The sequence below is a fragment of the Fusarium verticillioides genome, chromosome 4, assembly GCF_000149555.1.
Source record: "Fusarium verticillioides 7600 chromosome 4, whole genome shotgun sequence".
NCBI lineage: Eukaryota > Fungi > Ascomycota > Sordariomycetes > Hypocreales > Nectriaceae > Fusarium > Fusarium verticillioides.
Window position 1 is genome coordinate 3,477,614 of NC_031678.1, and position 24,851 is coordinate 3,502,464.

General features: G+C 48.1%; 12 protein-coding genes and 4 non-coding genes across 16 annotated transcripts; 8 read left to right on the forward strand and 8 right to left on the reverse strand.

Moving 5' to 3' along the window:
- Positions 1–405: 405 nt before the first annotated feature.
- Positions 406–1,859, forward strand: FVEG_12236 (hypothetical protein; the record flags this gene model as incomplete). Its single annotated transcript, XM_018901588.1, has 2 exons — positions 406–824; positions 875–1,859. 2 exons carry the CDS (start codon positions 406–408, stop codon positions 1,857–1,859), a joined length of 1,404 nt encoding a protein of 467 aa, XP_018760095.1.
- Positions 1,860–2,051: 192 nt separating this feature from the next.
- FVEG_17189 lies at positions 2,052–2,123 on the reverse strand. The gene has a single exon. It is a non-coding gene; the product is annotated as a tRNA-Thr (tRNA).
- Positions 2,124–2,392: 269 nt separating this feature from the next.
- On the reverse strand, positions 2,393–3,211 carry FVEG_17190 (hypothetical protein; the record flags this gene model as incomplete). The annotated part of the gene is made up of 2 exons (XM_018906456.1): positions 2,393–2,603; positions 2,703–3,211. 2 exons carry the CDS (start codon positions 3,209–3,211, stop codon positions 2,393–2,395), a joined length of 720 nt encoding a protein of 239 aa, XP_018760096.1.
- Positions 3,212–3,262: 51 nt separating this feature from the next.
- On the reverse strand, positions 3,263–3,866 carry FVEG_17191 (hypothetical protein; the record flags this gene model as incomplete). Its single annotated transcript, XM_018906457.1, has 3 exons — positions 3,263–3,347; positions 3,395–3,733; positions 3,760–3,866. 3 exons carry the CDS (start codon positions 3,864–3,866, stop codon positions 3,263–3,265), a joined length of 531 nt encoding a protein of 176 aa, XP_018760097.1.
- Positions 3,867–4,688: 822 nt separating this feature from the next.
- Positions 4,689–4,761, forward strand: FVEG_17192. Its single transcript has one exon. It is a non-coding gene; the product is annotated as a tRNA-Cys (tRNA).
- A 349-nt stretch (positions 4,762–5,110) lies between these two features.
- Positions 5,111–5,219, forward strand: FVEG_17193. The gene has a single exon. It is a non-coding gene; the product is annotated as a tRNA-Trp (tRNA).
- Positions 5,220–5,414: 195 nt separating this feature from the next.
- On the reverse strand, positions 5,415–7,977 carry FVEG_12238 (hypothetical protein). Its single transcript, XM_018901589.1, has 2 exons — positions 7,000–7,977; positions 5,415–6,949 (listed from the first exon to the last, which is right to left on the reverse strand). Exons 1-2 carry the CDS (start codon positions 7,554–7,556, stop codon positions 5,530–5,532), a joined length of 1,977 nt encoding a protein of 658 aa, XP_018760098.1. The 5' UTR covers positions 7,557–7,977; the 3' UTR covers positions 5,415–5,529.
- A 2,404-nt stretch (positions 7,978–10,381) lies between these two features.
- On the forward strand, positions 10,382–11,506 carry FVEG_12239 (hypothetical protein; the record flags this gene model as incomplete). The annotated part of the gene is made up of 2 exons (XM_018901590.1): positions 10,382–10,533; positions 10,591–11,506. The coding sequence occupies 2 exons, from the start codon at positions 10,382–10,384 to the stop codon at positions 11,504–11,506; spliced, it is 1,068 nt and encodes a 355-aa protein (XP_018760099.1).
- Positions 11,507–12,077: 571 nt separating this feature from the next.
- On the forward strand, positions 12,078–13,782 carry FVEG_12240 (hypothetical protein; the record flags this gene model as incomplete). Its single annotated transcript, XM_018901591.1, has 3 exons — positions 12,078–13,447; positions 13,497–13,565; positions 13,614–13,782. 3 exons carry the CDS (start codon positions 12,078–12,080, stop codon positions 13,780–13,782), a joined length of 1,608 nt encoding a protein of 535 aa, XP_018760100.1.
- A 964-nt stretch (positions 13,783–14,746) lies between these two features.
- FVEG_12241 (hypothetical protein) lies at positions 14,747–15,436 on the forward strand (the record flags this gene model as incomplete). Its single annotated transcript, XM_018901592.1, has 1 exon — positions 14,747–15,436. The coding sequence occupies one exon, from the start codon at positions 14,747–14,749 to the stop codon at positions 15,434–15,436; it is 690 nt and encodes a 229-aa protein (XP_018760101.1).
- Positions 15,437–15,659: 223 nt separating this feature from the next.
- On the forward strand, positions 15,660–16,653 carry FVEG_12242 (hypothetical protein). Its single transcript, XM_018901593.1, has one exon. The coding sequence runs from the start codon at positions 15,726–15,728 to the stop codon at positions 16,557–16,559; it is 834 nt and encodes a 277-aa protein (XP_018760102.1). The 5' UTR covers positions 15,660–15,725; the 3' UTR covers positions 16,560–16,653.
- A 124-nt stretch (positions 16,654–16,777) lies between these two features.
- Positions 16,778–16,861, reverse strand: FVEG_17194. Its single transcript has one exon. It is a non-coding gene; the product is annotated as a tRNA-Thr (tRNA).
- Positions 16,862–17,888: 1,027 nt separating this feature from the next.
- FVEG_12243 (hypothetical protein) lies at positions 17,889–19,974 on the forward strand. Its single transcript, XM_018901594.1, has one exon. The coding sequence runs from the start codon at positions 18,078–18,080 to the stop codon at positions 19,785–19,787; it is 1,710 nt and encodes a 569-aa protein (XP_018760103.1). The 5' UTR covers positions 17,889–18,077; the 3' UTR covers positions 19,788–19,974.
- A 114-nt stretch (positions 19,975–20,088) lies between these two features.
- FVEG_12244 (hypothetical protein) lies at positions 20,089–21,669 on the reverse strand (the record flags this gene model as incomplete). Its single annotated transcript, XM_018901595.1, has 6 exons — positions 20,089–20,270; positions 20,318–20,531; positions 20,583–20,698; positions 20,748–21,006; positions 21,066–21,281; positions 21,331–21,669. The coding sequence occupies 6 exons, from the start codon at positions 21,667–21,669 to the stop codon at positions 20,089–20,091; spliced, it is 1,326 nt and encodes a 441-aa protein (XP_018760104.1).
- Positions 21,670–22,479: 810 nt separating this feature from the next.
- On the reverse strand, positions 22,480–22,676 carry FVEG_17195 (hypothetical protein; the record flags this gene model as incomplete). Its single annotated transcript, XM_018906458.1, has 2 exons — positions 22,480–22,584; positions 22,674–22,676. The coding sequence occupies 2 exons, from the start codon at positions 22,674–22,676 to the stop codon at positions 22,480–22,482; spliced, it is 108 nt and encodes a 35-aa protein (XP_018760105.1).
- A 398-nt stretch (positions 22,677–23,074) lies between these two features.
- FVEG_12245 (hypothetical protein) lies at positions 23,075–23,907 on the reverse strand (the record flags this gene model as incomplete). Its single annotated transcript, XM_018901596.1, has 2 exons — positions 23,075–23,661; positions 23,706–23,907. 2 exons carry the CDS (start codon positions 23,905–23,907, stop codon positions 23,075–23,077), a joined length of 789 nt encoding a protein of 262 aa, XP_018760106.1.
- Positions 23,908–24,851: the final 944 nt, after the last annotated feature.

Genomic DNA, 24,851 nt, shown 5'->3' on the forward strand with positions numbered 1-24,851 from the left:
TAGCACTAACACCAGCCAACGGGGCTACAAGGACAAGCCGAAGCCACTGTCGATCCCGACTCCTCCATGTCAAGATGGCGATCATCTCGTTTAGCTCGTTCATAACTCAATAGCATGGAGATGAGAGGGTGTGCTGAGAATAGTCACATGAATGGCGGGTTCTCTCGTCATACATCAAAGCGTGTACAACCGAGCACAGCGCTCGAGGCGGTACAGCCGGAACAAGGTGACCTCAATTGCGGGCTGAGTTTAAATTACGTGTATAATCTGTTGTGTCTTCTCGTAATGGGTGGAGGTCTCCCCGCAATAGGGATTGCCTAATTAACTGCAAGCTTCAGCATTTTCGTCAGCCCATTGACCATTGTTTTCCTATCTATCAATCAATCGCCTTCTCATTAATCGGTGATGCGGTTCTCGGCACTGCTTGTAGCTTTTGGATTGGCCGGCGCTGGGCTTGCAGCACCATACAATTCTAATGGAGCGTCGCTTATTGACAGACGACAGGCTTTGAGTGGTCTCGTCAATGGCGTTAATAATGCCCTGGCTGTGACAGTCAGCGGTCTGCTCGATGAACTCGGCGATGCCTTGAACAAGGGAGATAGGGAAAAGACACTTGATACGCTGCAGAAGCTGAAGGCCACAAAAAAGCCAAAGAATGTTGGCCAAGCATCATCTATCGCTGAAAAGGTCGCAAAGTCAGAACCCGATAACATCGTCGAGTACAGCGCGCGATTGATAGCAAACGGTATCATCTCGGGATCAACAGATGATCTACTGAGCTACGCCCAAGGCCTTGGTTCTGCACAGAATGGAAACAACAACCAGTACGTCAACGAAATCTTCTATTCTCAGTATGTTCCCTAACCTTGTGTAGAAACCCTGACCCACCAAAGAGCGTCTACCCCAAGGCGGCAAGCTGCGATGCGCCGTATTCGGTAAGCGAGGGCAAGCTCAGGTCTGCCATCTTCATCCCAGACACTTTCACCTACGGTGAAAAGCTACCTGTGATTCTATTCCCCGGTACCGGAGCTACCGGATGGACCTCATTTCGGGGCAGCTTCATCCCATTGCTTACCGGTGTGGACTGGGCTGATCCTGTATGGGTCAACGTGCCTGAATTTCTCCTTGGCGATGCGCAGGTCAATGCCGAGTACGCTGCATACGCGCTCAATTACATCGCCTCTCTCACCAACCGAAGCGTTGCTATTATCGGTTGGTCGCAGGGCAACATTGACACTCAATGGGCATTCAAGTACTGGCCATCGACTCGCAAAGTCACGACCGACCATGTCGCCATCAGCGCAGATTACAAGGGCACTATCCTCGCCAATTTCGTCGACCTCTCGGGAATCACCAACACGCCGTCTGTTGTTCAGCAAGAAGCTGGTAGCAATTTTATCAAGACTCTTCGCTCGGACGGCGGTGACTCCGGATATGTACCGACAACAAGCCTGTACTCCAGCTTCCTGGATGAGATTGTCCAGCCGCAAGAGGGCACCGGAGCTTCTGCTTACTTGCTCGACGAAAGAAACGTCGGCGTCACAAATGCCCAAGTGCAAAATGTCTGCGCCGGAAAGCCAGGTGGTTCATTTTATACGCATGAGAGCATGCTCATAAATCCTCTCAGTTTCGCGTTGGCCAAAGACGCGCTCACTCATGATGGTCCAGGAAAGGTCTCCAGGCTGGACTTGGGAACAGTCTGCGCCTCATCTTTGGCTCCGGGACTTGGATTGGAAGATCTTTTAATCACTGAAAACGCGATTGTGATTGCAGGTATTTCTCTTGTCACGTATTTGCCCAAGGTAAAGGAAGAGCCGGCGATTAAGGAATACGCTTTAGAGACAGCGGGGACGTGTTAGTTATTGTGGGACGGTAATTGAATCAATTGAAGGGTCTTGTCATGATAGGAAATTGGTATCGTGCTCTGTGTATGATCTACAACCGAGTAGGATCCATGATTTAATCGCAATTGAGCAACTAAAATGTTGAAAAATAAAACAGACATCTCGTTGGAACAAATCTGTCGCCAATGTGACAAAAATTAATTAGCTTGCCTCCACACCGGATTGAACGATGGACCTTTGCATTACAAGTGCAACGCTCTACCACTGAGCTATAGAGGCGGCTCACTTTAGTTGTCAATGGCACATTCAATCTCACACCAAGTTCATTTGTCTGTCCTAAGCAGCATCTACATTGACTACCAACCTTTCCATGTCCCTTTTTCATCGCTTCCACTTGATGGTCGCTTGACAAGATCTCACAAGCGACTTTTCCGATCTCTCTCCATTGCTTGCTTCTTACCAATGGCGCTTCCTCCGTCAGAATGATCCACGGCTGATATGTACCTAGTCGCAGCTCCCAGTAAAGCCGCAGAAAATTAATGTTTAGATTAGAGACGGTTGTGGATATAATCCAGAGGGATTTCTTTGCCCATCCACTCCACGTCATATCCGTGTCCTCTAATATCCTCCAACAGCCACTCAATGGGCGCCGCATACGAGATATGATGGATTCCTCGGTTACTGCCCTGGGCACCAGACGTCAAAATTGCCGCGACACGACCGTCATCTCCCATGACACTGGCGCCCGAATCTCCGTGCCTATAGAAAGGTTTCCTCTTTTCACACTCAATAGATCCCAGGATGCACCATTCTTCAGAAACCATCGGAACGCCTCCAACAATTCATCGGACGACAGACCTAGCTGTATTGGTGACACCGTGGCTTGCTCCGCTAGCGCTACCATACATGCATACTCCCATGAAATCCTCATCAACAACAGTCTTTCCTGGCACTGCGAAGTCAAAGTCAGGACATCTCATTTCAGTTTCCGACATGACACCAGCCTGAGTGTATATATGAGCCCCGGGAACCACGCAAATTGCCCGCATTCGTCCCGGGTTAAAATCCTCCCAATGCATATACTGGGGCTCCTTAAAGACTGGAGAAAGAGTCTCGGGTACCGTATTTCCAAACTCCTTCACCAACGTTTGGTGCTTCTTCTGATCCAGCTCTATCAAAGCCCAGTCGCGGAAGCGGGCTGGCGAGGAACTTCTCAACCCAAAGTATGGTGAAGGAAGAACGTGACCAAAAGTTCGTGATTCCATGGACTCGAAAGGTTCAAGTTGCTGTAGGTTACTCTCGTTTTTTGATCTTGTTACTCCGTAGGTGTTGGATCTCCTTTTCGGGGACTTGAGTGGAGGACTCATAAAGGTCGATCACGGACTGGGCATGACAGATCCGGTCACGGATTAATTTCTTCATGTCTTGGTATTTCTTGTTCCCAGGTTGGATAACTCCTCGACTGCTTTGAGTGTCGTGCCGAATTTCGCTGCCGACGGCTCACTATTCTTTGATCAGCATAAAGTCCATTTTAGGGTTATGAGTCTTACCTTTCTGCTTGATCCTGATCGCTCGAGCAGCACTGTGTGATTCTGGACTCCTTGATTTCGACTTCAACGCCGTTGATACCGTGCTCTTGTAGAACGTCGCGGCATTTAAGGGCCACGGCTCTTCCTTCCAGCCGTGTTGTCGATTCGGGCTTTACTGATACGAAAAGGATGACTGGTCGGACAAGGTGACGATTGTTGAAATCGGCGGAACCGCAATGGAGAAGGTCGATAGCGTTCCAGTCAATATTCTGTACAGCTTCGAGAATCTTTCGACGCATTGGGCCTGTAGAGTCATTCCATAGTGGAACAACAGCGTGCTTTTCGACAGGGTCAAGTATTCTGTCATAGATGTCCCAATCATATACTGGATCATTCCATGGAGTCGTGGTAGATCGCGCAACAAGATGTGGACAGTCTGGAAGCCCACGATAGTAGCTGCAGTACTCGGAGGGGTGGCGGGTAGTTCGTCCATTTTCGGTGAGGTTGTTGCTCAAAGATGTGAGGATGAATAGTGGGAAGAGAAAGGAAAGACAGGCAGGACAGGATGGAGGAAAGAGTTATTAAGATGATAATAATTGGGGGTCCAATAGATGGATCATGGTGCGTGAAACCGTGATAGTTCTCTTATTACCACTGGAATTCGTCCGTTCCACCATCAGTCACTGATGTGGCATTATTTATAGGATGTGAAGCAAAATTGGACTGCCACTGTGACAGACACTCATGTTTGTGGCCAAAGCTCTCCCAAGCACCAATCACGACCACAAAGCATAGAAAATAAAATAAAGTCAATACAGTGTAGCTGCCACTGAAGTATAGTAAGTAATCATAGGTAAACAAGGTTCTCTCTACTAGAATAAGCTCTTAGCTATAAGTAAATAGATAAACTCAGACACTGAATAGGTATTTTTAGAATAAAAGAAATATACTATAAAATAATAGTAGTGGTTAACTATAAGATTTTATTAAATATAGATAATAGAAAATCGTGTCTTCTACTAAAGCCTCTATAATATTAGGTAAAATGATGTTTCAAGACTTACTCAATGTAACTCTCTAAAAGGTTTAAACAAAAGGGAAGTATCAGTAGCGGGCAGCCCAGTGCAGCTTTATAGGCAATGTATAGTGTGGTTTTTACGTTGATTGGTGCCTTTATGTAGTTATAGCAATAGAACTTCAAGTCGACAGCATTTATCGTGTCAGCGCCTGGGAAAATCCTTGGTCTTGTCACCTGCGCCTTGGGGGATTTGGAACATCAGGGCTCATTCCGAGTTCGAACAGTCAGCGATTACAAGGATCGATAGCTCAGTGGTATGAGCGAGGGATTGCAGATCCCTAGGTCGCGTGTTCGATCCACGCTCGGTCCTAGCGTTCGCTTTTTGCGAATCTGAGCTATTAACTGGTGTTCTAAGCCTGTCTTCCCTTTTTGCCGTGAACCCTTGTTTCGCTGGTTATTCTGTAGCTAACTCTGTGTTGGGAACGAGAACAGTATGCCCGATCTGCTCAGACAGTCGAGCGTATACCGAAGACTCCAACTTGCAAGGTAGCAAGCAAACACGGACCAACCACTATAGCAGAGTCTAGCTATAGTTCAACAGTCCCGATTTTATAAAGCTCCTAGACGCGAAGGGTGACTGAGATTGACTGCCAAGATAGTTGGCGTGTTGGCTTCGGGATGCATCAACACAATCAAGAACCCGCTCGACAACCGACATTGGGGGGCTGGCGCAACGGTAGCGCGTTAGATTCCAGCGAATTCTCTTCAAGTTCCCCTTGAAGAAATCGAGACTCCTAAAGGTTATCAGTTCAAATCTGGTGTCCCTCATTTTTGACTTTCGACTCTTTTTTTCGCATCAGGGCAAGACCCCACTCAACTCCACTTGCATTTGGCGGATGGGGGCTTGGTCAGTTGGGAAGACACGCGATGAATGGTGCGGCGTATTGTTTGTCGATTAAGGCTCCAGGTAGAAAAAGAGTCTGATAAGTCGGTATGGAGATGGGATGATTGTCAGGCCAATGGTGAGGGGTAGAAATTGCTTCGGTTCATGTTCAGGGTTTCTAAGTGAATGTCTATGTACGTCTAAAAGGAATAAGGCAAGTCTAACAAAGAATTAAAGAAATAGTTAAAGAATGCTTCAAGAAACCTCGACATCAATATCGACCTGGTATGCGGAGCCTTCACTCTTCTCCTCCGTAATGATATCATGTGCAATCTTCTCGGCCAACGCATACACTGTACCGACAGGGTGGCCAGGAATAAGAACAGGGAAAGCAGAGGCATCGACAACTCGGAGACCCTTGACACCATAAACACGAGCCTTGGAGTCCAGAACAGCCATGTCATCATCCTTCTTGCCCATCTTGCAAGTACAAGCAGCGTGCCAAACAGTCATGAGAGTGTCACGAAGAACAGCGAGGATCTGCTCGTCTGACTCGTGCTCCTCTCCAGGGTACACCTCCTTGAGCACGGTGTCCTTCAGAGGAGTAGACTTGGCGATTTCTCGGAGACGACGGAACAACGCGACGGCAACTTCTTGATCGGCCTTCTTGGCGAGGAAGTTGGGGTTGATGAGAGGAGCGTCGGTGGTTGAGTTTGTTCGAAGAGTGATGTTGCCGCGGGACAGAGGTGCGACCAAGGCACCGTTAAGACTGGTGTACTTCTTTCCATCGGTGGGCTGCTGCAGGATAGGAAATGACCAGTCCTCGGAGTAGACGTTAAGAGGAATAATCTCCATCTCCGGCCAGTCATCAGGGAAGGTCGCAAGATCTCTAAGAGTCTCGTTAGAGAACTTAGATCGATACTTCTTAGGAGCCTTCTCCCAGCCCAAGAGCTCGACCTGGTTGGATGTCAGAGGACCAGCTTGCTGCTGAGCATAAGCATCAAGCGCGCCTTGGAAAATAGTATCGTTGTTGATAGCTGCGCTAAGAGTGTCCTCAAGACCTTGGACTTCAAACGAGGGTCCGAAGAGGACGTGATCCCAGAGGTTCTGGCCAACACCAGGAAGTTCGGCAACTACAGGAATGCCAAGCTCCTCCAGATGCTGCTTGGGTCCAACACCGGAAACCATGAGAACCTGAGGTGACTGGAAAGCTCCGCCACTGACGATGACCTCCTTCTTAGCCTTGAGAGTGTAATCAATACCGACAGAGCTGACCTCGACACCAGTAGCCTTCTTGTCATCATCAAAGGTCACCTTCTTGGCAAGGCTCTCAGTGTACACCTTGAGAGTCTTGAGCTTCTCACTTCGAGCAGTCTTGACAAAGTCATCGGAAGCACTTCGGGTAGCGGTCTTGGGCTGGACAGTTGTTGTGGTGTATGAGTAGCCGAGGAGACTGCCGCTGCTGAAACCATCAATACCCTTGAATCCAAGGGACTTGAGACCCTTCTCTACTAGAACAGCCCAGGAGGGAACGTAGTTGGCGTAGCTGATCTGAAGAGGACCCTTCTCTTTGGAGAATGCGGAAGCGTCGTAGTCGGTTGTCACGTTGCGCTTCTCATTGTCCGGTGGTGTAAACGACGGGCTCTTCTGGAAGTGAGGCAACATCTGCTCCCATCTGTTTTATTGTTAGCGATACTCCGGATACTTTTTCGCGTTGTCACTCACGTATAGCTATCATCTCCGACATCTTCAGCCCACTTGGCCATAGTACCGTTGGTCGGTCGGTGGTACACCAGAAAGTTGAGCTGAGAGGAGCCACCAAGAACCTTTCCACGAGCATAGTGAATCTCGCGATCATCAGCGCCTGTCTGCGCCGTTGTCGTGAATCTCCAATCGCGCAGAGGGTTAGAGTCCAGAAGACTTGCACCACTACCGGCCGTCACTCCGCCAGGCGATGTCGCAAGAACAGGCTTGGAGATCTCGAGAAAAGGACCAGCTTCAACAATAGCGACATTGTAACCAGCCTTTGCGAGTCTGTAGCCAATGGTGTTTCCCGCTGTGCCTCCTCCTACAACGACGTAGTCGTATTCAGCGTCGACACCCGGAATGCCACCCAGTTCGCCAAGATGTCCGACCTTAAGTCCATCACCAGCATAAGCAGACTTGACGATATGCTGCAAGGGGTCGAGAAGTGTACTGATGAAAGGAATCTCGGGACGAGCAGTGACACTGGTCGAAAGGCTGAGCGCCAAGAGCGAAGGTGACAAGACGTTGCAGCGCATGATGACAGACGATCTGGACGAGAAAGTTTGTGTGCAGATCTCAGAAACGAGGAGGGATTGATGCTACTCTTATATCTACTTGGACTAGGTTTCACTAGCTGCCTGTCAAAAGCATCAAGCATTTACCTAGTAGCCCAATGTCATATCACCGCGGACGTTACAGCGTCCCGCAATCATTTTTGGTACCAAAGTCCGTGCTGACCCGCGGCGTTGGCGCTACTTGTCAACTAAAGTGAAGGATCTGAATAAAGTCGGAGGGTTTCTGAGTCAGCGGTGATAAGAAGACCAGATAAATGTCTCAGCTCAGGGTCCTGGAATATGCGGTGATGGACAAGGGTTATTTGTCATGTCAATGCGTAAAAGGAGGGTCGAGAGGCTGCCACGACAAGCAGCGGACTGCAATAAATTCACAATAGTTAAAGATAGTCAAGAATAAAGGGTACTAATGGAGAATGCAACACGTTTTGGTCAAACTAAGCTTGTTGTCCGGTCCTTTAGAGTTTCAACAAAGTGGGCGAGGAGTCCACTAGAAGCTATGCAAGCAACGTTTCTGAGCAATAACAAGGATTCAGTGTTGCAGCTTCGACCTTGGCACGTCGAATTAAATTGCCTAGTCATGAGCCTTATGCAGCGGCAGAGCCCGTCTCGTTCAGCTTGCATATATTACTCGGGCTAAGGGCCTGGGGTCGTTCCGCGTCGTTCCACTGATCACCAGTGATCGCAAAGCACAGACTGCCGATCCCTTCTCTGAAAGAAATCACCATGCATTGTGATGAACGTAGCAGTTCACGTGCGGTAAATCATCTGTGCGTGCAGAACCGTTCATCCGGTTTTTTTCTTCCAAGATTATTGATCTCATATTCGGAGACTTACATGTCATACGATGGAATGATAGGATCGGTCAGCACGTTGTAAAACCCCGGCTTATGCGCTGAGGATCCGGAACCGCACTGCCAAATGCCGCAACGCCGATCTTCCTTGGTGGGAGGACCACTAAGCCTGAAGGGTTCGTCTTGCGAGGAGGAAATCCAGTTTTTGATGGTCTTCCGGGCTCTTCCCCGAAGCCGAACCCGTCTGCCGTGTGGGTTCCTCGGGAGCCAAATGTCGGGGAACCAAAAGGTGTGCCGCCTGAGCGAGTCATGTGTATAGCGGGGGCTTCTAAGACTGCATGGCCCAGACAATATCACCTCTCATCGGATTTCCCGCGTTGGCGCTGTAGGGCGCATTTGACAGTTCGTAAGATGTAATGACCGCGATTTGATAGATAACGCCAGAAGGGGACCAACGGCTTGGTTCTGGAACGAACGCCACTCAGCGGATCTAGCTGTTTCGAGGCATAAGTTAAGCTCTATGTCCCGTGATGTCGGGTAGCCTCCAGAAGGTCAACACATATTATAGACGTTCTAAGAGATGGCTTCTTGAGATTAATTTAATGAATAAGCGGTGATCGACTCATCTCTACGGGGAATGATAAACCAGCAACACCTCGAAAGTGAGTGAGCTTCAATGCCCAAGGGGTAGTTTCTCACTCTTTTATTGACAATAACACGGTTCTTATGCCATATTTGAAGCTGGTTACGATACTCCTGTCTTTTGACTTCAACAACACATTGCTAGGTGGCATGACGTTAGCAACTCCAAAGATGATGAGAGTGGACAACCACTACCGGTGCCCCCCAAACTGGACCCAGCACAAAAGACCGTATTCCTCAAGTTAATGTTTGGGTCCAGAAGAAAATATGCATGAAGCTAATATCGGGTCCATGTTAAAAGGGGTTCCGGGGTAGCACGTTTTTGAGTATATTAATAGCTCAATATCGCATGTTTTATACCCTTATGGTTACAGTATGATAATTCAGCAGAGTATACCCTTATAGAAGAAGGCCATAACCTCCTGACAAGTAAAATAGGATGAACTCTGTTTTTCTTTTACTAGGACTTGCACTTTGTTCGGTATTGACCTCTGAACGGACATTGTTCAAAAGCGGCTTCCTTGCATTGTCTTGAAATGATTTCCTGCTCGGGCATCAATTCATTATCGAAACCCACTATGACAATCCATTTAACAGGTACAAGATCCTTATGTAGTTTTATTGACTCCGATTAATTTTTCAGACTCAAGATACGCGAAAAGTTAACCCTCCTGATTTTCGGCCAGTAGAGCGACGCGGGAAATTTCTGGAACTACAATCTCGTCAGGGTGACCACAACGAATGAGAATGCATTCCCGTCGGAAACAGGCAAGGATCCTGCTCAGGGATCAACCGTAGACCTTTCGGTCTTCATGCCTATTCGCCGTTCACGTCACATCGACGATACCCTCGGTCTTCCTCACCACCCTTTTCCGAAGCATGAGTCGCACTCTCGGGTATCGGCACGACAATTCATTCAAACACTTTCGAGGCGAATAGCGACAAATATGAATTGCTTGTGTCGTAATAACATGTTCCATTAACTATTAGTATATCAGTTTTAAGATGAAATCCAAAGCCGTAAGAGGCCAGTGAGAAAATCTCGGATAATGTAAACAATGCATTTTGCTCGGTGTGCAAAAGTGAAGACCGCTCGTGAGTTCCCCTCATGCTAGCGGATTTATCGCGGGCTTACGACAACCTCGGTGACATTTCCGTGTTAGGATCAGCGAACCAATTGGTCGAGGGAGAACAACGGTAATCACGGCGTGATTGACATAAAATCATGTCCAAGTGAACAGAGAGTCTGTGAAAAACAACTGTCTGATTTTGGGCAGTTTGGCAACGAAACAAAGTACGAGGAACTTATCATCAATCATCATTGAAAGGAAAGACTCTTCTCTGGTATTAGTCATGGCGTCAAAGAAACCCATTGTTCTCCGCATAGGCGAGGATATCAAGTATAATCATGACTTTTACAACAATGTCTTTACTAAACGATTTGACGTTATCGCGAACGAAGAACCTGATAGAGATTCATTTATCAAAGCACTAAAAGAGAACAAGTGAGTCTCTCAGAGCGTCATGGCAGGCTGTCTAAGGAATCGCTGATACGTTGTCAGATATGGTCAATTCTCGGCGATATATCGTCCACACTTCCAAAGCGGTGGTGAGATGGGCCAGTGGGATGAAGAACTCATATCACTTCTGCCACCCTCAGTCCGGATCTTTGCGTCGGCTGGCGCAGGCTTCAACTGGGCAGATGTCGATGCTCTCGGTCGTCGCCGCATCTGGTATGCGAATGGAGCCGGTGCCAGCGATGAAGCCGTATCCGATACTGCTCTGTTCATGATCCTATCGGTTTTCCGAAACTTCTGGCTTTCACAGCGTGGTGCACGCACATGTGATCCAGATGAATTCCAAAGGATGCACAAACTCATTGCGACCATCTCTTATAATCCTCGAGGTCACGTCCTTGGTATCGTCGGTCTTGGTAACATCAGCAAACTAGTTGCCCGTAAAGCAGGTCTGGCTCTGGGCATGAAGGTTCACTATTACGATGTAGTTCGCTCACCTCCAGAAGTCGAGGAGGAGTTGCAAGCGACATATCACTCATCTCTCCACGAGCTACTAGGCATTGCGGATTGCATTACTCTGCATACCCCGCTCAACTCTCATACTCAAGACCTCATCAACAAAGAAGCATTTGCAGCAATGAAAGATGGTGCGAGACTCGTTAACACAGCAAGAGGGCAGATTGTCAATGAAGACGCGTTGATCGAAGCGCTCAAGAATGGCAAGATCTCAGCTGCGGGTCTAGATGTTCATTACCACGAACCTCAAGTCTCAAAAGAACTTGCAGCTATGGACAACGTCACGCTGACTTGCCATAATGGAGGAGCGGCGATTACGACTAGAATTAACTTTGAGCTAATGGCTATGGAAAACATCCTAAGAGTGGTGAACGAGAATGGAGAGTTTTGCGGCGAGCCGACTACAGCAGTGAACCGCAAGGCCTTTGAACTGGCTTCTTCGTAGGCTTATTTAGACAATAATACTAGCATCCCAGTTATATGTTTACGGAAATCTACTGTTTACATGTCCTCGAGATTGCTACGCTTTCTTATGTAGCTGTCTGAATACGTAGATCCAAATCAACCGGCCAAGACCACCGAAGGTCCCCTGTCTAGAATGACGAACACCTCAAGGCATTCCAATACAACTCTCTCATAGCCTCGCATTGGTCTCAGGTAACTGTTAACAAGACTACTGTGATGCAAGGGAGTGATAGTGGGCGTATTCCCGGAAGCATACAGCCTTCCAGCCCGGGCATCAATCCGTCTAGCAACCTGGACTTCTGTTCGATGAATCGGTCATCCGTCCGACTGGCGGATCAACTACTATAGCCGAGCTTGTAACCATGTCGAGAAAGGATCAGCCCATGGGCATGGTTATCCGCTACCCCAGGTTTACCCCAGGTCTACCCCGCAGAGACTCGAGCTTCGAACCAAGGCGACGGGTCCTGTCGCGAGGATATATAAGTGACTGAGCACTGATCTTCAAACCGCACTTTATCTGGTCATTGCTGCTTCATCAGTGAGCTTTTAAGATGTTCAAGGCAGTGACCGAATTCTTCAGGCCAAAGGCCACCAGGACCTTGCACTATGCTCATCTCAAGAACAACACACATCCGACGTGGTACAAGGACTCGGGCCTGCGTAAGAATGTCTGGCACTGTGTCGGCTTCTACTTCGCTGTCTTCTACCTTGGCTTCGACGCCTCCCTCATGAACGGTCTCCAAGCGATCCCCCAATGGGAAGAATACTTCAACTATCCATCTGGAAACACGCTGGGTCTAATCTCAGCCAGTCTTTTCCTCCCAGCCATCGTCACTCCCTTCGCAGCATCGTGGATCAATGGACTTTGGGGGAGGAAGTGGTGTTTGGCTGTTGGTTCAGTATTGTTAATTCTTGGTGCTTTCCTCAACGCTTTTGCAAAGAACATTGGAACGTTTATTGGCGGTAGAGTTATTATCGGTGCGGCTGGACCTTTCGGAAAGATCACTGGCATTGCACTTCTTCAGGAACTGGCGCATCCTCGTCTGAGACCATATGTTGCGACGGCGTATTACAGCAACTATTATGTTGGCCAGATAGTCGCTGCGTGGTTTTGCTATGGCACACTGTCTTGGCCGGATACGGAGTGGAGATGGCGAGCACCCTGCCTCTTCCAAGCCTTTGCTCCAGCCGTTGTCCTTGTTCACCTTCTTTTTGTACCCGAAAGCCCTCGATGGCTCATCGACCACGACCGATCTGAAGAAGCCCTCAAGGTTCTTGCAGACGAACATGCCAACGGCGACCTCAACGACGAGTTAGTTCGATACGAGTTCGATGAAATTTGCCAAGCTTTACAGTTGGAGAAAGAGAGCAATAATGCTAAGTACAGCGACTTTCTCAAGACACCTGGTAACAGACGGCGACTCCTTGTTCTAGTTACCATGGGCACGGGCTCCAACTGGGTTGGCAATGGTATCATCGCTTATTACCTGTCACCAGCCCTCAAGCTCGTTGGCATCACTTCATCCAGCGCGATCGCGGGCATCAACGGTGGCATGGCGATCTGGTCTCTTATGTGGGCATATGCGGGAGCCATGAGTGCTGAGCGTCTTGGTAGACGCACGCTTTGGATCACAGGCACAGTTGGCATGTGCGTCGCTTACACAATCATCACTGGTCTTAGCGGTTCCTTTGCTGAGAACCCATCGCATGGTGTCGGTATTGCTGTGGTCCCAATGATGTACCTCTTCAAGACCTTTTACTGTATCAGCTGGTCGCCGTTACCATTTGCCTACGGCGCTGAGATCCTTCCGTATAATCTGAGATTGAAGGGCTTGAGTATTGAACTAAGCGTTCAGAGTGTTGCATTAGCTTTCAATCAATGGGTAAACCCTGTTGCACTTGAGGCAATTGCCTGGAAATAGTAGGTCGTTTGAGAAAGCCTCTCTCGAAGCACTACTAACATAAGATAGCTATATCGTCTACATTGCTGTCATTGCCACGTATCTTGTTCTTATCCTATTCTTCTTCCCTGAGACAAGGTATGTTGCCATTTGCCGGTGCGCTTGGTCTTTTACTGACAACTGCAGAAACATGACTATTGAGGAGGTTTCCGTCCTCTTTGACACAGGACGAAAGGGTGATGCGGCGGCAGCTACTAGCAAGTTTCACAATAACCAGTCGAAGATGGATGATATGCTTGATGATGGAGACGATGCCGATAAAGAACCTACTGTTTCACGAGTGGAGAGAGCTTAACTGGGTTTGCAAAAGCCATCGTAAATGACGGGAAGAATAATCATTGATAGCTCATGGCAGAGTCATTGGTTCTACGGTAACAAGGATCAACTCTGATCATTGATAGTATACGATATGATACCACAATGTCTCTGGGATTGGTGGCTGGCTATACAGTCAATCCATCTGCTAGAAATCCTGCGGGATCAAATCGTTGGTCGCTTGTAACATGGGCAGACCAGGTAGAGTACAGTAGAGTAGTAATAGGCAGGGTGAAATGGGTGATGATCCATGTTAGCTTCATGCGGCACAGCTGCAGTTAGTGATCATATATGGGGAGGTTGGGGATAACAATGGGAATAACTCAACAGCGACGATCAGAAATAAAACTCATCACAAACCAGTAATACGTGATGAATCTGGTCAAGCTCATGACCTACCCCTCAACTTATATCAGTGTCATAGTATTGGACTTAGCATCAAGCGCTATTGTCCACCCGATCAATAGTTTCGTCATCGAGCATACAAAGTAAGCTTCTCCAACCATGACCCCTGTCAGATAAGCTGCAAGGCCCTCAGTCCGCCATTCCCGTGTGAATCTCTAAGCGAGCCAAGATAATGCCTCTCGTATAATGCAGCTGGCGTATGGAATAGTGGCGCACTCTGCGGTGGTCACCGGCATTAATGCTCTGCCGGGAAAAAAGACACCAATGAGCTTACACCACGAGATCTTACTTGCATTAATAGCCAACCGTCCTGCATTACGTTCTTATGAGGGTTGTTAAGATGATGTCAAGGGAAGGAAATGACGATTGCTGGCGAGGCTATTTATTTGACTGATGTTCTCATTCGACGCCACTTTCTGGGTTCCCGAGGCTCTATCGTGCAGTCGAGATCTCAACACCAGCATACAGCCCAGCTGACTTCAGCCTTGTTCTAAATGCATTCTCCGATTTGGAATACGCTTGCCTTTTTGGCGGTGCTTATGGCAACGCCCATTTTGCCGGCCGTTGCTCTTCCCAACATCCGGGTTCTACCACTGGGCGACTCCATCACAAAGGGCACTGGCTCAACAGGATTAGTTGGATACCGACTCCCATTGCGACAAAAGATTTTGAAGCAAGGCGTAAAAGTCAACATGGTTGGGACATTAAAGAACGGCAACATGGTAGACGGACACCACGAGGGTCACAGCGGAAAAATGCTAGCCGACATCAACGGCTACTGGCAAAAGCCAATCCAAGCTCGTCCTAACGTCGTTCTCATCCACGCCGGCACGAACAATATGGACCAAGGAAAAGATCTCGACATTGCAGCCTCAATCCTCGCAGACATCGTCGACGGGATCTTCAAAGTCGCACCAGATGTCACAATCTGTCTCGCGCCAGTGATTTGGGCCAACGATAAGAAGATGCAAGCGAATACAGATAAATTCAACCCTCAAGTGCGGTCACTTATCTCAGCGCGGCAAAAGAAGGGAAAACACATTCTCGAGGTGCCGATCGATATCAAAAAGGAAGATCTCGGCGATTCCAAACATCCGAATGATGGTGGTTATGAGAAGATGGCGAATGCTTGGTTGAAGGCGATTTTAGAGGCTGATAAGAAGGGTTGGTTGAAGATGCCTGTTAAGATGAGTCCTGAAGATGCGCCAGGAACTGGTCTTGGAGCATGAAATGTGATGAGAATTAATGTATCGCAATGGTGACTGCGTAAAACATGCTTATTTCAAGACGAAACTTTATCTGTACGGTATACGAAAATGGAGACTGTCCTCCGGTGATGATTGGTTCGGCGGAGTGGCTTGGACATGTTGCGGAGCGGAGCTGCAGATAAATCCGGAGTTTAGCGTAAAAGCACAAACTCCGAAATTGTTATGGCGTCAGCATCAGTTACATAAAGACACGGCCCGCGTAGTTCATCCCTCAATCATCCATACTATAGTCACCTCAAGAATAAACATCATGGCAGCGAAGTCTCTCGTCGTCGGCGGAACAGGCGGTATCGGCTACGGCATCGCCTGTCGCCTCGCCGCCAACTCCCCCTCATCGACCGTCATCATCAGCGGTCGCACTGAGCCAAAGAGCATACCCCACTCAAACATCCAGTTCAAGCAATTAGACGCGTCTTCCATGCGCGCCATCAAAACTTACACCGATGAACTGAAGGCCTCACAAGATCGGTTCAGTACTCTAGTTGTCTCGCAGGGCATTCTCACTACCGCTGGAAGAACAGAGACGTCTGAAGGCATTGATCGCAAGATGGCGCTTCATTACTATGGACGGCAACTCCTCATCCGCGAACTTCTTCCTTCACTCACAGATGACGCCAAGGTTTTGATTGTGCTTGATAGCACTGGTGGGAGTCCTGATAAACTCAAGTGGGATGATCTTGATCTCAAGAACAACTTCAGCCTTGGAAACGCAGCAGCTCACTGTCTCTCCATGACAGACGCCATGATTCAAAACTACGCAGCCGAGCAGAAAGCTGAAGGAAAGAATCGACATTTCGTCCATGCGCTGCCCGGTATTGTCAACACAAACATCATGAACGGGCTCCCTTGGTACATGCGTCTCCCTTTAATTGGCGCAGGCTCTCTCTTAGGTGTTTCGCCCGACACTTGTGCTGAGTACATGCTGAACGGCGTTAATGAAGCGGTGAAAAACAAGGACAAGAATTACGCGTATGTGAGTCGGAAGGGAAAGGTTTTTGAGAAGCCGGCTTGGAGTGAGGAGCAGATCCGGAAAGTGAGAGATCATACCTGGCAAATTGTCGATGGCGCATTGGCGAAGGCTTAATTGTAACGACGAGGATTTGGGAGTTTTCCTTGTGTCTTCTATTTGTATTATATGTCATCCATACCCAATATAAAAAACTCTTATGAAGCGCAAAGGCAGTTCCAGGTTCTGCAAAAAAGGTAATTGGCCAATGATGGCACAATGTATATGGGTAGACATGCCTTGACTACCATAAGGACAAAAAGAGTAGCCATGTATTGACATCATAATGAATAACTTGCCCCGTACTGGAATCGAACCAGTGATCTTATCATGTCGTGTAAGTTTACTAGTGATACGCTTTACCACTGAGCCAACGGGGCTTTGTGTTATTGGTTGAGATCCACCTCTGCTGCCAGGGCTCATGAACGCGACACTACTGCATCCAGTGTGATTCTCCCTCCAGGTTCATTTTTGTTATTCCAAGTTGCTCCGATTAGAGTAATAAAATCATTTCACTAAGAATTACTTTACCCGATATCATTCTCATCTGATCTTGGCAACCAAAACGTGAATTGTAATTGCGTCACATTTGCATAAAGTTGGTCACGACAACTGTGTAGTTTGATATCAAAACTATCCTCCCAAGAGTGAACAGTGACAAGCAAAATGCTCAAATTGTTCAACTGTTGTGTAGACTGGCTTATCTGGATTTATACATAATTTGATTATCCATTTGCCATTGACACCCGTGCTCATGAGGACGCTGTCGCATGATTACAAATACTGTATTTGTGGCCGGCCATAGGGTAATGGGGACCGCCTTCGTTACGCGGTGGCTAACTACGCGACAACGCGACTCTGTTTTCTCCACCTGTTGCATTAACAGAAGAGACCTAACTTCCAAATAGCCACCATGGTGTAGGTTGTTGTCTTTTGTTTTCCATCAACTGAATCATTTCCCGAGATCACCTTCCAGTAAGCCCCACGTCATCGTGCAGTATCAGATCGAGAGCTTGAGACATTAAAATCACAAGCAACATGTTCGGCAGACAGTGGAGCCAACCGCGGAACAATGGCTCGATCTCTGCAGATTGATACGCATCTTCCGCGAGATCCTTACCTCGTCATCTTATCAATCAGTGCATCACCGACCTCGGATCAGTTGCCAAGCCGGTTATCACGGCTCAATCCATCGATCATTGGTTCCGAGAGACGAGCTTCCCTTTTAGGTTATGGGCCCGCATCCAAGAGGCATTTAGTCTGCAGATCTTGCTATTAGAGCACTAACACTTAACCACGTATCTTTGGTGATAGCATGTTAATCAATTACTATCGTGTGATCATCAAACTTATCGCCAAAAATGCATCTGCACAAACATGAAAATTCTTGCATGTCCATCGCCATCCATTGGACTAACCCTTGTACCAACCCTCACAACCGTTTGTCATAGCGTGGGGAGCACTCATCACCACCACCGGCTCAAGCACCAATTTTGCGCATCTGGGAAAACCTGCCCACGGAGCTTTTCCAGTACGAATGACGGAGTAGAGGGAGACTTTTTATGCTTAATACCTCAGAGCCTCCTCTTTTCCACGATGTCTCCTCACGCATCGCCAGGAGAGCTACAGCCACTGCTGCAGAACATGGATATCGACAAGAAGAACCCCGATGTAGAAGCTGGCAGGGAGTCGCCCACCATCGAACCAACACTGCAGACCAACAACGTCGATGCTAAGGCTGACGATTACGAGAACCGAAACGTCGGTACTTTGAACCGCAGGCTCAAGTCTCGGCATGTTCAGTTCCTTGCTTTGTCTGGTGCCATTGGCACGGGCCTTTTCGTTGGTAGTGGTCAGGTTCTGTCACTTGCTGGACCCCTCTCTGCGTTTTTGGCGTACACTATCACGGGCTTCAATATCTACTGTGTGTTGAATAGTGTTGGTGAGATGGCATCATGGCTTCCCATCCCAGGCCCCGTTCCCATCTTTGCTGCCCGTTTCGTCGACCCTGCTCTTGGGTTCGCTCTTGCTTGGAACTACTGGTACCAATTTGCTATTGGTGTTCCAATTGAGGTCACTGTCTCGGCTGTCATCGTCAATTACTGGCACCATAACATTCCCCAAGTTGCATTGATCACACTCTTCTACTTTACCATGGTCATTCTCAACTGTCTACCTGTTCGGATATACGGAGAAGCCGAGTTTGCCTTCGGAGCTATCAAGTTATTGACCATCGTCGGTCTTATCATCCTCATGTTCATCATCACTGTCGGCGGCGGTCCAAGTGGTGAGGCAATCGGCTTCCGATATTGGAATCACCCCGGCCCCATGAACGAGTACCTCAAGGATGGTGCTCTCGGCCGATTCCTCGCCTTTGTCAAGGTGTTCATCACTGCAACGTTTTCCTACGGTGGTAGTGAAATGGTCGTCATGGCATCAGGGGAAACTGAGAACCCTCGTCGCAACATTCCCAAGGCCATCCGCCGTGTCTTTTGGAGAATCGCCATCTTCTACGTTCTATCCATCTTCCTCGTCGGTCTTTGCGTTTCATCCAAAGACCCCAACCTTCTCAACGCCATCAACAAGTCTGCTCCTGGTGCTGCCCAAAGTCCTTTCGTCATTGCTATCCGTAATAGTGGCATAAAGATTCTTCCTTCGATCATCAACGCCGTCATCCTTACATCGGCTTGGTCTTCCGGCAATTCTCTCTTCTACGCCTCCACGCGAGTACTTTATGCCGCGGCGCTTGATGGTAAAGCACCTCGCATCCTAACATGGGAAAGATTCGGTGTTCCGTATCTCTGTGTTGGTGTCACCACTATCTTTGGGCTGTTGGTGTATCTCAATGTTAGCAATAGCGGCTCCGAGGTCTTCTTCTGGTTAAGCAACCTCAGCGGCGTTGGAGCCCTTATCATTTGGGCCAGTGTTTCATTCACCTACCTCCGTTTCTACTACTGCCTCAGCCACCACGGTATTGACCGAAATACTCTACCGTTCAAATCACCCTTTCAACCATTCCTAGCCTACTTCTCCTTCTGCTTCTGCACCATCGTTGCAATCTTCAACGGCTTCGATGCCTTCTTTCCCGGGCGCTTCAGCGCAAAGACATTCCTGCCCCCATACATCAACATTCCCATTTTTCTTGTTTTGATCTTCGGATACAAGTGGATCAAGAAGTCCAAATATGTCAAGTACTCTGAGATGGATCTTTGGTCTGGAAAAGCGGAGATTGATCGCCTGGAGCATACTTGGCCCATCGTCCAACCAAGAAACTGGCTTGAGCGCATCTGGTTCTGGATCGCTTAGAACGTCGTTGTAATTTATGAAAAATGCCGGTTGTTTGTTTTGTAGTAGTTCCCTAGATGCAACAAAAGTTTAGACCGATGCTTCTGATAAATTTGCACTATATTAATTTTGAGCTTCTGGTTTGATATAGGACCTCATCTAATTACTGGCAATTTGAAAGAACAACATTTCTCTTCTGCAGCGACGCAACCCACCAGCAGCCTACCGAGCTTAAACTCCGTTGGAGAACTTCATAAAACGACTGAAAGTGCCTCCCATTTTCCCGACTGCGTCACTAACCGTAGTAGTGTGCATAGGCTGATCAGTTCCTCAGAAGAGTCTGCGCGTTCCATGCAACCTTGGGTCCACCTGGGACGCGTGCGTAGTGATGCTCCTGAATAAGTGCCTTGACGTTCCTAGCTACTGAACCAGGGACTTGAAGTCGAGGTCTCAAGGAGTCAAGCGATAGGAAATAGGCTGCCAATCCAGCAACAGCAGGTGTAGCTATAGATGTCAGTCGAGTTCATGTCCGGTAGAAGATCATTACTTACAGAAGGATGTTCCGGTTGACTCTTCACCTGCCTGGTAAGCTGATGTGCCACTCATAGCAGCGCACTTGACGGCGACTCCAGGGGCAGTGGTGGTGACGAGAGGACCGCCCTGGGAGAACGGACCAAGATTTCCTTTGTTATCGACAGCTCCAGTAACAATGATCGGAATTCGGTCGGAGAAAAGCGATGGATATGTGCTGACATCAATATGAGACTGACCGATGTTAGTATATGGCGAATAGGAGTATACTACCCATAAACTTACGCCGAAGTTTCCAGACGAGCTCACGACAACAACATCCAGAGCCTCAAGGTTCTTCAGGAGAGTCTCGAGGGCATCTCGGAACCAGTTTTCGTTACGGTCGACACTCCAACCAATAGCTATCCTATCAGTAGTGATCTTCACTTTGAATGTGTGCTGGGAACTTACAAGCCTTTGAGTTGCTCACAACAGCCTTCCCTTGGAGTCTGTTCTGCTGAACATCCAAGACAACTGCTTGCCATGCCTTGAGAAGCGACCAAGAAGTCAACTGGAGCTTGACAGCTACGAGATCCGCTTTCGGCGCAACTCCAACCGTGCTGCCAAGGGCCTTGGATGCACAGCAGGAACCGTGGCCGTCGGGGTCATTCTCACCGGAGGCGCCCTTGGAGAAGATCCACCTCTTTCTACCAGGAGACGAGGTGAATTCCTGCATCCAAGCTGATCAGTCGTGTCATTGCATACCTAGCCAAGTCGGTGGCTGCTTACCTTGTGTTTGAGGTTGAAGCCTTCGTCAAGGACATAGATAGTGACGCCTTCGCCGGCCTTCTCATCATAAATGTAGCCAGAAGGTTTCTTGCCAGGAGCAGTTGAGAACATCTGAAGCTCAGGCTGAGCCTTTTTATCGGTCTTTAGAGCTCGTTTGGTAATTACGGATGATTTCGCCTTGGTCTTGAGCGGCGCATCAGGAGCAATTGATCCGACCTTGTTCGCAATGTTAACGGAGACCTTTAATCAAAGATACTGTACTTACAACACTGCTTTTATTGATAGCGGCAACTTGGCTTGCGCTGAGTGTAGCGTACCAAGCTAGAAGCTTGCCATTCACATCGGTGAGAGTGTCCACCTTGGCCTTGCCGGCCTGCGACTGAAGGCTTTTGGTGAATGCTTCGACATCCTTCTTGACTGCATTGGCCTTTGGGTAGATGAGGTAGTTGGCAGAGCTACTGGGAGCTCGGCCCTCGATGATTGAGGAGTCAGAACTTGGCTCGAGAATTGTATCTCTCACTACCAACTCGTCGTTCCCCACAGGAGATGCAAGGGCTGAAGTAACTAGGGCTAGGCCTATGAACTTGGAAAGAGTGAATCTCATGTTGTTGTTGAGTAAGGAGCGTAGTGTAAGGAGCGAATGTGAAATGAATGTGTTATCGCTGTTGATTGAGAAGACATCTTGACCGGATTATATAGATCCTCTGATCAGTAACTGCCGATATCAGATCTTGACTTCATTGCGAACGCATAAACTGATCCAGTTCCAGACCCGTAAAATCCAGGAATACATATGCCGGCCACTATGATGATTGGAGTTTCTGAGACTATCCCAGCTGAAGTCATCAGCTTTCACTTGGGATCGACATTCGGACGAGCATTCACAGTTTGTGACATGATCCCTGCCTCCGATCTGATTGGATCGTGAAGATCCTCTCGCAAGATTTAAGGTTTCTCCTTAATATCGATCGAAACTTGTCAACCCACTATTCCTATATTGAGGCTATGGCTCAATATGTGGTCAATGCATCACTGAGACACTGCTTCTAGAAGGTGGTGTTCGTTGTCAACATGTTCTTGAAACAAAGCCTGAAAATGTCGGTCCGACACCAAAAGTGCGCCCTACGAACACCCCAGAGTCCAGCAGCTACAGTTTATGGGAGAGGATGACGGCAATTTCCGTGCAATGTTACGCTTTTGAAATAGAAAGGGAAACTCGTGAGACTCTGCCTCTACGGCAAAAACTTGGCTGTCCGTCTTGTTGATCGTCGGCAGAAACCTCTTTCATTCCACCAATAATAAGCACTGATGCTACGTTCAAAAACTATTTGCTATCACTATGAGGCTGAAGGTGATTACTAAATAAAGCCATGCGTTGAACTATACTATTCCAATCCCGCGAACAAGTCTGCTTTCAGTCCGAGTAATAGCCACTGTTTCTGCTAGTTTTCACATCCTTCTCACCCCTCTCACCGTTCGCATTCTTAACCAGGTTATCTCTCCAAGCCTGAACATCCTTCTGCACATGCCAACCCAACAAGACTATGGTAAGCGGCATAGCGACACACCAATAGACATAAAATAGAGGCTCCCCAGCTGCAAAGTTACCATTCATGGACAGGATAGATGCCGCAACGGTGCAGGCACAGCAACTGTCGCGATCTCCGCGAGCTGGTCAGAGCTCCTAGTTAGACGGTTAGCTGCAGCAACATGCTCATTGGCAGCCTTTGTCTGCGAGTAAGAATCGTATGCTTGATTCCTTGTTGCGAATGCTTTGTCCATTGGTGATCGCTGGGCGTACATCGTCATGTTACTAGGGATGAACTCGTCTCAGACCTTTATGTGATCTTGGAGATGGCTCCAGCGTCTAGACTATTGTGATTTTTGGATATGAAGTAACTTGGCTGTTTGTGAGGCTAGGTAATGAGCATTATCGCAGAGAAGTATACTGTCTTTAGAGCGGGTTCTGGCTCTGGCTGGTATGTTGGCCCTTGGTGCTATGTTGAACTTTAAGGCTCGATGTCCCGATCACTTCGGTCAAACTCCCACCAAAGCATGTTTTCGCCTTCGCTCTCATCCCAGCACTTCATCTTTCCCTTACCAGCCAGACGTAACACACCTTTGATCTTCCTCGTGAATCGATGAATGGCTCCATTTGTGACGTCGCGGACATCCTTAGTCCCGAGGACCACAACACGTCCTGCTTCCTTTCGGACTGAGAATCTCATGTTAGAACCCGTGTTAGTACCGCTTATCAGAAGATCGGTGCTATAGAAGGCGTCCTCAGGTGCAAGTCTCCAGGCACCCTTGTTGTGGTAAGTCCACTCAACAATGGCATCAGCTCCGTTAGAGAATGCCGAGTGCTTGTCAGTTCGTACTTTCCAGTCTGACTTTTCGCAAGTATCCGTTCGGTTGGCCAACCGAAACCTGTTGGGCATCCTGTGCTTAGTGGTTCCATCCCTCTGCCAGCGCTTCCCCAACGCAGCGGTGTCATTTGCTCTCTTCTCATGATCCTTCACATTGGGGTCAAATGAGTTGTGAACCCAGACAGTGTAGTCACTACCATCAAAGTGCTTTAGGATGGAGTGTTTGTACACTATTAAGATCAGTAAAAGTCCATGCTGTCTAGGTGTGACTTACTTTTGTTGAGATCGACACCGTGTTGACCAGCTTCTTCGATGTCTCGAGCGGCCATTGGAACATCGCGCTTCACGTGAACATGTGACACGATCGTGCGGTTCGGGGCGGAGCCGTAGTCTAGTCCATGGTTGCCTCGGGAGGCCAGACCATTGATGAGAGTCGCAGGCGCCAACGCGGCGATGAACAACCTGAGAGGACGCATGGTTGAGAGTATATGAGAGATTATCTAAGAGATTATATGTGAGATTTATGAAAGAGGAAAGTGGTTTGGAAAGGGAAATCGGAGAAGGGGAAGATGGCGTAATTTATTGCTTGAGATCTGGCCACCTCTTCGCCCATTGGGGTCCATGGCATGCTGAATAGAAAATAATTTGTCCATTTTGTGAGAAAATACCGCAAGGGTATGCGGGAACGCTTCAATTCTGGCAAACAAGTGATATGTCTCTGGTACTCGTTCGGATGGTACTTACTCTCACCTGCAACATCAGTCTTTTTTTTTAATGAACGTGCATATTGCGTTCTAAAGACTGAAGCTAACTGGGAGATGCCGGAAACTTTTTAAACATCAAAATACGGCGTCAGTCTTTCAGATTTTCTATATTGAGGTCATAGACTGTCCACTGCCCGAACTAATGTGGTAAGAGTGTTAATTTGAGTTGATAGACCCCACGGCTGATGGCTTACACGGCACGCCTCCCACGCCTACTGTCCCGCATTTTGCTGAGGTATAATGAGATACTGAAAGAAATTTCAGTGAAGTTTAGCTTCTCGAACGCAGTATGCACATTCAGTCAATGATTTGAATCCTTTGTGCTGCTGACCGGAGTTGAGACGACTTATATACTTCAATTTACTGAAGTCAGCTCTATAGATTGATCCCGAGTTCATTAATGATCTAAACATAATCTCGAGAGAGGCGCGTGGTGTAACAATTTAGCTAAGAAAGTCTAGATCTTTGACAAGGCAGCTCCCACACTAACAAGGCCCGTGCTTTGTCAACAATATTACACAAGTCCCCTGTCAACGCGTATATCAGTGCCATTGGGCAACAAGGTTGGAAAGAAATTTCGGTGCAATCAGAAAGTGGCGATGGAATTGAGTTTATGAGTGGTACAATGACGGCCTCATCTCCGCGCCTCCTTATCT

Bases quoted from the DNA above. Each gene is read 5' to 3' on its own strand.
- FVEG_12242 (XM_018901593.1), top strand. From the start codon at position 15,726: ATGGCAGCGAAGTCTCTCGTCGTCGGCGGAACAGGCGGTATCGGCTAC.
- FVEG_12243 (XM_018901594.1), top strand. From the start codon at position 18,078: ATGTCTCCTCACGCATCGCCAGGAGAGCTACAGCCACTGCTGCAGAAC.
- FVEG_12238 (XM_018901589.1), bottom strand. From the start codon at position 7,556: ATGCGCTGCAACGTCTTGTCACCTTCGCTCTTGGCGCTCAGCCTTTCG. The intron at 6,950-6,999 runs GTGAGTGACAAC...ACAATAAAACAG, and splicing joins GTCGGAGATGATAGCTATAC to ATGGGAGCAGATGTTGCCTC.